The sequence below is a fragment of the Chanodichthys erythropterus genome, chromosome 11 (genome assembly GCF_024489055.1).
Source record: "Chanodichthys erythropterus isolate Z2021 chromosome 11, ASM2448905v1, whole genome shotgun sequence".
NCBI lineage: Eukaryota > Metazoa > Chordata > Actinopteri > Cypriniformes > Xenocyprididae > Chanodichthys > Chanodichthys erythropterus.
The window spans coordinates 35,954,382-35,969,123 of record NC_090231.1 but is presented as its reverse complement, the minus strand read 5'-3'; the positions used below and the strand labels follow the sequence as shown (position 1 = coordinate 35,969,123).

The following is a 14,742-nucleotide window of genomic DNA, read 5'->3' as shown; positions in this document are numbered from 1 at the left end:
TACAATCTTCTTATGCCTTTATGTTCTCCATACTGTTATTTTTTTATTTCCCCTCATCTAAGTCCATCTCCTTGTGAGCGTGTTGAGGATTTTCACCACTTTCTCCATCAATGACAGCATGGCACACATCGTTAATGAGCCCGCTCCTGGAGAGAGACCAAATTGCTGCTCTACTGCCAATCCTTTCTCAAGGAATAACAAAATCCCCTCTAATACTGTTTATACTGTAGGAGCAGCTGCTGTCTGCCTGCCAAGAGCAGCTCTGAGATGACCTACTGCAGCCTTCATCAATACAAGACACAAATATTCACGAAACAGACAAATGCCGTCTCTCTATAATGCACTGGATATTAGACACATGGGCACAATCCATCAAGCAGCAGCAGTAGTGATGCTTTTAGCTCAACCACAGCACCATGATGACTCACATAAGGGAGCATTTGGATTTTTTCTTGGCGGCAATTTTTTTTTTTTTTTTTTTCATTTGCTGAAGGTGTGACTTTTAGTTCAGCAGCTGACATGGCTAAAAACTAGCCTACTATACAATAAATGAGTAAAGCTGAGTTTAATAGAGTGCTGCATGAATAACACTTTTGTAGGTCGATCTGGAAGTTAGCATCACCCTGGTTCCCTTGACAAAAAGCCAAGAGCATTTGTCTATTGGATTTTGGATTATTGCAGAGAATAAGCTCTGTGGAAAAAACAAACAAAAGTTTAGTATTCTTACACGTTTTGTCCATCAAGATAATCTTCACAAATAAACACAACTTCTCTGAATTTTGAAGCCTAAATACTATTGCAAAAAGCCAACAAACATTAAACAAACATTTTACTTCTTGTCTGAACACAGCCATTTCTTCACATTTTGCTCTTTTATTATGATTCTGCTAGTAGTCTTCTGAGACTGCGACAGCTAAACCATCATTATCTCCCCCGCACTTATGTAGCAAACCTCGACACAGGTCATGGTGGTTTATATGCGACATTACATATGTTCGGTGACTCACAGATCTGTGACTCACAAATGATGATATCAAATCAAACATGCTTTTATTGGACCCAAAATTTTGAAAGAATAAGCTGATACAAATGTCTTGTTCATGTCATGAAGACTAATCTTTTTTTTTTTTAATATATATATTTTATATGAAGACTATTCTTGATTCATTGATCAATATTTTCTCTCTCTTTCTCTGATGATTACTCACCCCCATCACAGGTCACTTTAACCTCAATGACAATCATAGTCTAAATGCATTACTGATTATTGTGTAATCACAAGCACTAATGTCGCTTGGCCATCTAGTCAGAGCTAATTCTCTGACATTGTTCAGTAGACGAATCCCTGAAGGGGTGATGAAGGGTCTCTGTAGCTATAATGACTTGATTTGGCCTGGTTGGATGCATGGATGGATGGATGGATGAATGGGAGCTGTAATTTGGACAGTTGCATGTTTCTCTGCTTGACATAGGACAACATGTTCTTCCCTTGATGGTGGCTAATTGGATGAAATACAAAACCCAGACTGGCATAAGAGCATCTATAAATAGATGATGGCAAATTCTTGAAGAGCACTTAAAAGCGTCAGCACATATTCACTGAGAAGGTTTTATATTGCATATACTACTTTTCAAAAGTTTGGAATAATGAAGATTTGTTTGAAATAAGTCTTTTATGCTCACCAAGGCTGCATGTATTTGACAAAATAAAGTAAAAACAGTAATAATTTAAAGTGCTATTACAATTTTAAATGTATTCCTTTATTAAAGTGTAGTTTATTCTTGTTGTGTCATAGCTAAATTTTCAGCAATCATTATTAAGGTGCGTTCACGCGGCCTCGTAATTCCTGTAGTTACGAGATTCTAGCTTGTAAAAAGCATTCACGTCCCTGTAGAGCTCGTAATTACAGCTTGTAAGCTGGAAGTTTTCTGAAAGCTCCCACATGTACCACGTGGCCGCTGTACCACCTGACCGCTGTAGATTAGAACAGCTCAGAATATAACGTCACGTGCTGTCATTTCAAGATCTCGGTAAAAACGAGGTGACAATGAACACAGCATTACTCCAGTCTTCAGCATCACATGATCCTTCATAAATTACAATAAATACTATGCTGATTTGCTGTTTTCAAAAGTCTTATTTATAAGTTTGCGGTACATTTTTTTTTAAAAAGTACTTTTAATTAGCAAGGAAGCTAATTGAGCAAAAGTGACAATAAAGAAATAATTTTACAAATGTAACGTATGCTCTGATTTAGTCTCGTCTTTTTGTTCTTGTTTGCCTTGTGTGACGTAGTTTCCTAGTGTGATTTATGATCTAGGTGATTATGGTCACCTGTCATCCAGTTAATTAACTCATTAGTTCCTGTGTGTATTTTAGGGCATACTCGCACTAGGCACAGTTGCCTTGTACCATGCCCTACCTTGATTGACCCCCATCCCTACTCTCCTACTGGCCTGCACTCACATTACACTTAACGTTCCGGGCCAGAGCTCATTTACATAATTTACAATGCAACTTTTTGTTTTGAAGAAAACAGGAAGAAATGCACTTTCACTAATAGACTGCCTAATAAATTGATCATTTATGCCACACAAAGATTTTTACTTGATTGTGCTGCACATATCAAAAGATTATTACAGTGAAAGCTTTACTTGCAAAGTACAATTCCTGCTCATCAATACATTGAGAACCATTAATTGTAAAGTGTACTATTCTAGTGTAATATAAGATGATTGCTGTCGTAATGATGACAGTAGTGCACAAAAGTAGTAGCAGTACACACAGAACCAAATAAAGAATTTTTTTTTTGCGGCATTTTTTCTGCTTGGAGCAGGGAGACCTTCCACCAGAAGACCACATCTGGGACGAATGTGCCATACTCGCTACCCGGTCTAAGGCATGCCTTTCAGTGGATGGTCCGAGAGTCCAGAGTCAGCCTGTACCCCGCTGGACAGGGTGGATACCTGTGCCCACCACAGCCTTGGAGCCAGAGTATGCCACGGACAATGAAGCAGAAGACCAATCTAAGCCTTATCCCAACCCGGAACCTGAGCCCAAAAACTGTTGGTTTCTGTCATTCTCTCGACTCATCCTCAGTTGGTTTTATATAGTGGTGTGGATCTGCCTTGGGCCTTCCAGTCCCCAGCTCCATCTTGATGTGAGGATCCTCTGTCTCTGCCTCCAGCCACTGAGCTTGGCACCATGCTCCCTAGTCACCACCATAGTCACTGGTTCCACCGGGCTCCCTCATCCCTCCATCTTCACCTTGGTCAGGCATCATCCTGTTTCCACCATGGGATTCCTGGCCCTCCACCGGGAGGGTCTTCCCTCCAGCTCTGACTTTGTTCCGGCTCCACCACGGTCTTCCAAGTCCCCACCTCTGCCTCAGTCCCAAGAGCCATCAGCTCCATCAGCTCACCCTGGTTCCATGTCTCCTCAGCTCCATCTGGGTTTCCACTGCGGCCAGCTTTGTCACAAGAAATCACATCCCTGGTCCCTCCTCCCAGGCATGCATGGTTTACTCACCACTTGCTGTTCCGACTCATAACCAGGATCATTATTGCTGTGACCGCTCCATCTTTCAGTTTCAAACAATCTGTAAATCCAGTGTAGAACTGGGCCTTGTTTATGAAACCATAAGCACTGTAGTGATGGGAAGTTCGGTTCTTTTCCGCGAACCGGTTCTTTCGGACAGTTCGATTCAATAAACCGGTTGAAAAAAACGGTTCACCGGTTCTTTTACGCTCCGACGTAATGACATCATCCACGATGACGTCGTCTATCGCGGGCCGGGTTGAAAAAACAAGTGATTCAAATATATTGTTAGTAATCATAACATCAGTCAACTAAAACATTATAATCTGAAGCGTTTCTTAGTTTTGCATATAAAGCATCCAAACACACAGGAAGTGATGTGCAAACAAAGTTTTACAGTTTACAAGTGAATAAATTAGTCTTCATCAGCGTAGAACCCATGATCCTCTTACATTATGATTAAATAAACTTACGTTTCGCCAGATTGGCCTCTCATTCGAGTCCTCTCATAGCATCAGTTGTCCTAGTTAACCGGTGCTGTGATGTTACTGTTCTGTAGCTTCAGATCACACGCTGAATCACGCATGCGCAGTATCATCAGCTTACCGGTTCTCAAATCGGACACGTCCGAAAGAAGCGGTTCTCGGTTGTGTACTGATGATCCGAAAACCGCTGCAACCGATTCTACTCGAGAACGACATTGAGTTTCGAGAACCACGAGAGCGATTCAAAAGGAGTCGCCAGTTTGCTCTCGCTGTAGTTTGATTACGTCATTTTTTATCTTTATATCACCTTGTTTAGAAATTAAATAAGCTGTCCATGGATTATTTATGAAACAAATAAATGTTTAGTTTGATCAATCTAATTGTTTTCAATCTTTAAAAAAAAAAAATAACTTGAAAGCACAACTGCACAACTTTTATTATATTGCTTTTTAAATAATATTAATATAGAAAAATTAATTTGAAGAACTATTTCTGAACATTAGTTTGATCTGTGTACAAAACATTATGTTCATGTTGGCATGTAGTTTATTATACAGTATTGTGTACAGTATTTTATGCTATTAATCTGCTATGGTGTATTTGGAAAAGCACAATAAACGTTATATTTTCAGTATGTTTTATATTATCACACTGTCCGATGTTCAACAAAACTTGACTAACGTGCTTTTCGTTCACTTGAAAAGTTAAACGCATGCGCAGTATCATCAGCTCACCGGTTCTCAAATCGGACACGTCCGAAAGAAGCAGTTCTCGGTTGTGTACTGATGATCCGAAAACCGTTGCAACCGGTTCTTGACTCGAGAACGAGAACGGTGACAGGCCGTGTATGTTCGTTCGTGTGCGCCGCGCATGCGCACTCATATCAGCTACTCTGCAGCTCGTGCTCATCATCATCAGTTCTCTCTTCACAGCAGGTTAAGTCAGTGTACTGTTGGAGTAACTGAATAACTCCGGGATGTTGATTTATTTCGAGAGGCAGTGTCAGGCACGTCAAAAAGTGAGTAACTTTAGTAATTTGTGGATTCATGTTTGCTTACTGGAGATGCGAACTGTTTGGAACGATTCAGACCGATTTGGTGAACTGGTTCAAACGGTTCACTGAAAAGAACCGTTTAAAAAGAACGATTCGTTCGCGAACCGGACATCACTAAAGCACTGATCCTGAGGGCTTAGGAAACAGCTACGGAAAAACACGAGATATTCTCCATTCATTTTAACCAATAAAAACGCTATTGCAACTATCAATTTCCATTGTTATTTTAATAACAAATGTCGAGAGCGCATCAATGTATTGCATGAAAACAAAACTCTCAGCTCCACTTAACACTGGGTTCTTTGGGAAATAAGGTTATCTTTCCCTCACAACCAAAAACACACTTCTTTGGTGACACTGTTGATTTGTGAAGTCCTGTGACCTGTGCAGCGCTGTCGACGACTTCCGTAAAGCCGAACACGTGTTGATGGGTGTGCTCCATAGACTGTAAAGGTGTGCTCTTGCTCTCTTGCTCTGGTCGACGTGTGCGCGCACCCTTCCGGGAGAAGTGCCCGTACAAGGAATTCCGCCCCCGTTTACGTCATTCAGGCCCATACTCCAACCCCCTTTGGAAGAGTATTTTTGGCACAGAAATACTCCGTCATACGTCCAGCTCGTGTTTTGAAACTTTGGCCATGTTTAGCATGATAATCCAACTCTTTAACAGTGTAAATAAGTCAGAATGCATGAAATATCATTATACCCCCCTTTAAAATCCTTTGAATGGAGGCAGATTAGTGCCACCCCGTTGAGAAAAAATATATTGGAATGAGAAAATAATCTGTAATACCATAGTGTAGTAGTCACTTGAAGACTGTATAGCCCTATAAATTAATAAATACAGGGCAATGTATTCCCTTGTTACTGAGAAGAGTTTTTAGAAGTTATAACTTCTATTAGGTTTTGCATTTGGATATAAATAAGTTTATCAAAGACAATTGTTTTGCCAAATTTGACAATTTTTTTTTGTTTAAATGTTGATTTAAAGTGTTAGTTTTTGCATCATGATCACAGTAAAACCAGAAGACAGAGAAAGCTTTTTGTTAACCATGACAAATAATTCGAACAACAAAATTTAAAAAAAATTAACAAAAATGAACAGGATTGCTTGATTACAACTCCATTCATCTGGTTTTGATCTGATTTTAATCTTCTAGCTCAACTTACTGGTAAAAGGTCTCAAACTCCTTCTGGCTGTCTGTGTGTGCATAAGTGTGTATATACGTGAGTGGATATGTCTGTTTTGCACTCTTGATGTTTTAGAGTTTCACCCCATATAATTTAATTTATTTCACAAATTCTTAAAACTTTGCTTTATGTTACTGTCACACCAGTTCATAGGATGCACTGCATTTATTTTTTTCAAATCAAGTCCACGATTTGTTTTTGTGAAAATGTCCGCAAATGTCCCCAAGTTTTTGTACCATACTGAAGTAACAATTTTTTATTATTATTTTTTTTTTCTAAAATGACCAAACAACAACAGGGGGTTAAATTGTAATAATATTTCAAAATATTACTGTATTTTTGATCAAATAAATGAAGCCTAAAATATACTTTTTATGTGTACGCGAAGGTCTGCGTACAGTGCACGTGACTCGAATTTCGTCATCAGAAGATTATCCGTTTACTGTTTGCGCCAGATTTTTGTAACTGCACATACTTTAAATGTGCAGCTCGCATACATTCACTCATTAAGATTTGAATGTTTGTCTCCATATTTCCATGAACACCATTATTTTGTGACACCAAACTGGATAAAGGACGGTTGATATAGTGTTACTGTGTTGTGGTGGTACCACAGGAATTGATGGGCCCGCTGCCTTCCAGGATGAGGGTCAGGAGCTGGGCAACCAGATTCAGATCCTGACAGTGGGCCATTCACCTGCCCAGGAGAGCGAGGCAGAGGGCCAGGGTGAGGCAGTGGGCAACACACAGTCACAGGGCAAACAGGACCTACGGGTCACCATGCTGAAGAAAGGTACACCAGTGATAGTCCCCGGAGTAACGCAAACAAGCGTGGAGAGAGAGACAGATGGAGAGGCCACTATGATCATGACGATTAAGCCATGCAGATTTGCATATTGTTCTGTATTACTGATCTCCTAACATGCAAAAAAACATAATCTCCCTGTAATATCATCATGTGCCGACTAACACTTTAAGATCTACTTACATGCTGTAGCATTTAGATTCAGTGTCTGCCTCTCTCTCCTCCTTCTGTGAAAGATTTGGATTAGATCTTGTGTTTACTGTCTGCATGACTTTTTAGAGCTGGTATGAGCTGAACTGGACTGTGGACAATTATTTGTCCTTTGCATTTCTTTTTTTGCTAATATTTCGAATAAGAGTAAAGAGTTTTTTTTTTTTTTTAATCCAAAAGTACTCAGCTTGTTGCGTCTACAGAATTTTATGCCATATGCTCTTTTGGCATCAGATTGCAGTTATTTGCAGTGTCGTTTGCACTGCATAATGCCTCCATGTTTGCTTTATGCCTGCTGCTGTTCTTTCCTCATATTCTGCTATTGAGACACTATTTGATTAGCACATCAATATTTTTTCTTGTTTAAAGGAATCTCCAGTAGCATGAACTTCGATGAAGAGGAGGATGAAGATGATTTGGTCAGCTCAAGCTCATCTCAGCTAAACAGCAACACAAGACCTGGCTCTGCCACCAGCAAAAAGTCCAGCAAGGTAGCATTTCTCTGATTATTTAGAAGTGTTAATTAATTACTTGAGTAAATTAAGTTGATTTTTCATTTTTACACAATGAACTATAGATGCAGACTGCAAGGAGGCATGAAAGGGAACAAAACGTTGTCACCATAGTTACCAATTCATTGCTCTGAGGCGAATAAAGAGAAATATTTAATATACACTATCATTCAAAATATTTTTTAATATTTAAAAAAAAAGAAAGTAATATTTGTATTCAGTAAGGATGAATTAATTTGATAAAAAGTAACAACAGTAAAGACTTTTACAATATTATAAAGGATTTCAAAATTCATGTTTCTTGACCACCAAATCAGCATATTTCAAAAAATGCATTAAATAAAAATAGATCAATCATAATAAAATATGCATTATATAAATACAAAGTTAACTTTAACCAAAGCCACAGCTAAGAAGGTAGAATTCAAATATATCTTTCAATGTCCAACATTAGAAGTCTGTTTAAATCAATTCAAATTAGGTAAAATTAAAATGTTATATACATGTATATGACTCTGTACATTAATCCAATACAGAAACATAATATTATTTGAATAGGTTTGCAATGTAAGCATTATAACATACAGTTGTGGTCAGAATTATGGCACTCTTGGTAAATATGATCAAAGATTACTGTAAAAATAAATCTGCATTGTTGAGCCTTTTGATCTTTTAATTCATAAAATTAGCAAAAATCTAACCTTTTATTGAAGGAAAATAATTGAATGTGGGGGGAAAATCACATTATAAAATAAATGTTTTTCTCCAAAACATGTTGGCCACAATTATTGGCACCCTTTTATTCAATACTTTTTGTAACCTCCTTTTGCCAAGATAACAGCTCTGAGTCTTCACCTATAATGCCTGATTATTTTGGAGAACACCTGACAAGAGATCAGAGACCATTCCTTCATGCAGAATCTCTCCAGATCCTTCAGATTCCCAGCTCCATGTTAACTCCACTCATTTTCTATAGGGCTCAGGTCAGGGGACTGGGATGGCCATGACAAAAGCTTCATTTTGTGCTCAGTGACACATTTTTGTGTTGGTTTTGATGTTTGTTTTGGATCACTGTCCAGTTGGAAGATCCAACCAAGGCCCATTATTGGATTTCTAGCAGAAGCGGTCAGGTTTTGATTTATATATCTGTTGGTATTTGATTTTTAACGGAGGCTGACTCGGTTGAATGTTTGAATCCATGTGCGGAGGTTTATTAAACACAACAGCACAAACAGAGAGAGGAATAGGACAGGGATTGTGGTTAAAGAACAGGCAATAGGTCGTTAACAGTAGCGGCAGTCCAGACAGTTCTGGAAATTCCACGGCATAATCAGCTGCTGTGCGGTTTCCCTGGTGTAACTGTAACAGCTGTGACGAAACATCTCTCCCTCCCACGGGATATTCAAAAACTTCACGTATTTGCTTAGTGAAATAATCATCCTGATCCCAGACAGCTGATGCCCACTCGAGAGCTCTTCCCGTTAACAATGACATCATGAAAGAGCACTTAGTCGAATATCTCAAAAAGGCTTCAGGCTGGTTATGAAAGTAGATCGTACATTAACGCAAAAATCCTCTGCATTTTTCAGCTGAACCATCAAACTTATCAGGTAAACAGAATATTACTGGATCAGGCCTGGTCAGTGAGAGGGATTGAATATAGTGTGTGAGATGTTTGTTAACAGCTCGTAGTGAAGAGGCCCTGGAAATCCTTGATCATTTCATTCTGGTAAGCGAATGCAGCCTGTAGTTGCGTCAGCTCCGCTGGATTCTGTTTAGGCGAAGTATTCTGTAACGGAGGCTGACTCGGTTGAACGTTCGAATCCATGTGCGGAGGTTTATTAAACACAACAGCACAAACAGAGAGAGGAATAGGACAGGGGTCGTGGTCAAAGAACAGGCAATAGGTTGTTAACAGTAGCGGCAGTCCAGACAGTAAACAAAGCCAAAAGGGTAATCCGAAAGACGAGGTCAGAAACAGGCAAGGAGACAAGCACGTGCAAAACAATCAGGAGTAGTATAAACGCTCGGTAGAGACTAGGGCTGGGCGATACATCGCATGCGATTGTCACGCGCATTTCGTCAGTAAAGCCGGTTCCCTGATTGCCGCTAAATCGCCATCACCTGCTTTCAAATGGAGCGGCATTTAATAGACAGAGCCGTAGATCACTGATAAGCCACGCAATATCGCGTTCATATCGCAGATGTATCGCCTTGTGTCTACAGCCAATCCATATATTTTGTGAAATTATATCATCACCCCATGTCTTGACCCTAGTTAGACACCGCTACGTCACGTAACAGCAACAACAACAACAATAGCAGACTACATCCTTGTGTTCGTGCCACAGAAGCTACTAAGCCTATTAGCTTTACTGAAGTAAAGCTTTATTTCTAAGCTTTACTAAAGTTTGTATACAGCGTGTAAGGTTTATGCGCATGCTCCAAGTCTTATTCTCCATTTTTAGTACATCTCTGTGGCAGAATTACAGCGCCACATACTGATCTGGCATGTATACTACATCGTTTTGAGTCAGTTTCAGAGGTTTCGTGTATACGCAGATATTTCTTGAGACAAGGAAAAAAAAAAGATTGGATAGGGAAAGCTCTGGCTTTGTGTGGATGTGGCCTCAGTGATGCAGAGAGAAGGGCTTTATTAAACAAAAAATAAAACAAAGCAAACAAAAACTACCCCTTGAGTGAAAAAATGGCCAGCAGCTTGACTGGGTAGGACACAACAAGGCAGGGCAGAAACAGGCAAGGCAACAAAGGACTGGAACATTTGACAACAAACTGGCACAGGACTGCAAACACAAGGAGAATAAGGGTACATTTACACAACAATGATATGCTTAAAATGGAGACGTTTTTCCTTTGAGTTTTCCATGTACAGACTACACCATTGTCAAAACGATCCCCATTCATACGAATCCATGAAAATGACTAAAAATGCTGTATTCTGCTGGCAGGCCATTAGATGGCGATGAAACACTATAGACTGAACATGTAATGTGCATGTGCATGACGTCATTGTTTTCACAGATTCACGTTTTTGTTGTTTACACGGAGACCGTTTGCAAAAACTTGCACTTTGAAACCTGTTTTCAAAAGTTTGCATTTTCAGAACACCAAAACGGCACTGTCATGTAAATGAATGCCCAAAATGCATATAAAGTTTTCCGTTTTTAGTTGAAAATGGTGTTGTGTAAACAGACCCTGAATAGGAGGCAACCAAGGCAGGTAACGAGGGAGGACAAATTAACCAATAATCAGATAACAAGAAGGGGCGGGGTTACACAATAGACATACGAGCACATGGCACAAAGAAACAGAAATAACAAGCCATGTGCTCACACTAAACAAAACAAAAACAAGAGCACATGGCCAGCAAACAAGATTATAAGCCATGTGCTCAAACAAAACAAGACACAAACACGCAGCTAATGAGAACACTCACAAGCTACGTTCACACAAAACATGACAACATGAAAGCATGCGGCCAATGAAACACATGAGCCACATGCTACACAGCACAAGTCAACAAGAAATATTGCGGCCGAAATAAACACAAACCGTGTGCTACACAGAACAAAATGCACACATGGACAGAAGAGCGTACAGCCTGAGCGAACTTGCAACCGCACACTCACACAATGACACAGAGCACACAGAGAATGAGTGAATGCTCATCTGGTGCACTCACAACAGAAGACAAACACACAGAGCATGCATGCCCAAACCCCATCACAGAACCGAAACCAAACTAGACCGAAGTGCTGGGATCCGAATACCATGCTTCAATCACAAGACTCACATGGATAGAAGAGCTTACAGCCCAGGGAATTCGGAACAGCACGCGCACAATGACAAGACAGAAGGAGTGTCAGAGCTTGTCACCAAACAAAGAATAAACAGAACAAAGTGACAGAACCCTGACAAAGAAGCCCTTGGCCAGCAAAAGTCCCTTTGATTAGTCACAGTTCAGCACCAAAATGATTTTAATATATGTTCTGTTTTTCCCTTCATTAAACCACCACACCCCCAGTATATGATGCATTGTCAACTGTATCTGTAACTTTTTTTTGTTGATTTGCCATTTTGTTGAGTTTTTCATTGTGCTGGTGAAGGTCACTGCTTGTTCATTCCTGTCTTTTCTGAGATTTTCAAATTGAAGGTTGACTGCTATTTTACGCAGTCTATGTGTGTTAGTTTCAAATGTGAGCTCCTCAGTTGTGTTACATATACAGTGCTGACACAAGCAGTCTGTGTTTTGTCATGCTAGGATGTATTCTCTTGTGTCTACCTTGGCACAAAGCCTACAATGCTGGAAATGGAGGGTCATAGTCCTGTTGTTTCCTATGGCAACAGTGAAATGATTACTTTCTTAAAATAACTTGATGGAAACCATGCCTGTTTGAAGCCCCTGTTCTTGCCAGTGTCTCAATGGTGATCTTTCTGTATGTTGTTTTATAGAAATGTATAATTATTATTGCTATAGTTTTATATCGTTTATTACTTAAACACACTTTCCCCTGGTTTCACAGACAAGGCTTAAGCCTAGTCTTAGATTTAGTCCTTAAAGGGGGGGTATCACACACAGTTTCTGCCAATATCATGTTAATCTTGAGTACATATAGAGTAACAATGCATCCTTCATATGTCCGAAAATCAAGTCTTTCCAAAAAAAGCCGAGATCCTGGAGGCGTGTCTGCTGTCAATGCCGTGGGCGGGGCTTAAGTGTCACGAGTGAGCGCAGCTTCAGCGTAGAGATCGCATGCTAGCTGTGACATCATTATAAATAAAAAGGGAACAAAAACGTTTGTGTTGTTTACATTATATTCACTTGCACGCCGACTGCCAACAAAACACAGACATTTGATGCAGTTTTACTCTGCAAATCCAGCACCAAACTGGGACTTGTCTACAAAGTATTCATCACCGAATTCCTGGGAACAAACAAACATATGCGCACAACTCCGTTGCTGCCCCAGAAAAACAAACTTCATCCACTGTACCCTTAACGTTGGGTTCTTTGGGAAGCTGAAAAGGTAATCTTTCTCTCACAACCAAAAACACACTCCTTCAGTGACAGGAGCTGCATCTCATTTCGGAGGCTGCATCCTCTGGAGATCGCATTTGAAGGCTGAATAGTTCATCAAGGATGTCATATTTAAGAAAAGTAACCATAATAAAATTGACTGATATTCATTTTGAGATATAAAATACTGTAATTTCTTTCTTACATTGCAATCTAACGGTTATTCTTCTTAAATGAGACCAATGATGTATGCAGCCTTCAGGGTGCAGCCCCTGAATTGGAACACAGCCATTGTTGAAAAATCTCTCAGCATCCGTATCCCGAACGAAACGCGTTGATGGGCGTGCTCTTGCTCTTGTTCTGTGTGGTGTGTGTGTGCACGCTTATCAGAGAGAAGGGAGAAGTGCCTATACAAGGAATTCCACTCTCTTTTAACGTCATACAGGACACACTCAAAAAAAACTCTGCGAATCCTGTACCACATTTATAAAAGCTATACTTAAATGTCCTTATTGAACTAAGGCTTAATTCTGGCTTAATCTAAGCCCTGTCTGTGAAACCAGGCCCTAATGTACTTGATCTCACTTTTCATGGGGAGTTATGTATTCACGTATTTGTAGATAAGCCACTACAGAATACCTGTATTGTTGTGCAGTGTGATTTTGGAGAATATTTGTTTTATAATTTGTGTATAATTATTATATATAGAGACTACATGGACTATGTCAGGAGTTCTCAAAGTGGGGTCCGTGGACCCCTGAGGGTCCTCAACCAATAGCTAGGGAGTCCATGAAATAATTTTCTAAACTGTATTTTCCTTTTTTTTCCTGAGTCACGTTTTTAATCATCTGAAACGTTCTGTGACTTATATAATGCATTTTAATGTCAAATAAGCAAAATGTAGACTCTAAAAACATGTTGAAATCATGGCTTTCTCCTCCTTTACACAAGCGCTTGCGCTCCTGTGGTGTTTGTCGTTGCTATGCAGCCATGAACTGCGTGCTACACAATGACGAGAAAGTATCAGCAAAGGATTAATAGCCCTTGCATTAGCTTTGCTAGATATATTGATGGAGATGAGAAATAAAACCCGCCCTGTACAGCTATGATCAGCTGTTCGGCTGAGCTTTCAGTTTTGTTACGGAAAGGCCATAGGTGATCAGTTGGTCATCTGAGAATTTGTCATCTCGATGCGCCTGGAAAATGCACCACATGCACGTTGCGACCACGTCGCTTCCATTATAAGTGTGCCTGCCGCGCGGCTACATTTGAAATAACAAATTTGCGCACGCAAAAAGACGTGATATGTGAATGGCCCCTAAAGGGACTTAGTTCTAATGTCTGTGAGGCAAGTATACAAGTTTCAGTTCATTTTTGTGACATGCTCCATAAAGCAGTTCACAGAGACAGCAGAACTTACATCCTGTTTGTTTTCTTTATTCTATTATTTTGAATGTATACAAAAATAGAGTTTACAGTTTTGAATGATGTCTTACTCTTATCTGTATAAATTTTAAACGGTTTTCGCTGCTAAAAGGAAAAGTGATGATCTAGCTCTCTTCAGTTCTCATACAACAGTTATATCTTAATAAAAATAATAGTAAACATAATAAATAGTAAAGTATGAAAATACAATATGAATATGGAAACAGTTTGATTCCTGCCAAATGAGAGAGGAGCCCAACTCCAATTTCAGTTTCACTTTAAATAAATTTGTTTAAAATAAATGTTAGTTAAATGTCAGTATAATTTGATTATTTTATAGGCTACTTATGTTTTTCACACTTGTTTTGTTCTGAATACTGATTTAAACCTACTACTTCTGGTGAGATTCTGAAGTGTGCATGCGCTGGACACTTTACTATCTCATGAAGCCACGAGGATTTATGAATAGCAGTGAAGTGACCAAACT

The 14,742-nt window shown here is 39.5% G+C and overlaps 1 protein-coding gene across 1 annotated transcript in view; it reads left to right on the top strand.

Moving 5' to 3' along the window:
- The window catches only part of tub (TUB bipartite transcription factor), a 145,233-nt gene that overhangs the window by 118,662 nt on the left and 11,829 nt on the right, over positions 1–14,742 (top strand). Inside the window, exons 7-8 of the mRNA XM_067400882.1 lie at positions 6,882–7,058; positions 7,650–7,771. Coding sequence (XP_067256983.1) covers positions 6,882–7,058; positions 7,650–7,771 — 299 coding nt within the window. The remainder of the gene's footprint in view (positions 1–6,881; positions 7,059–7,649; positions 7,772–14,742) is intronic.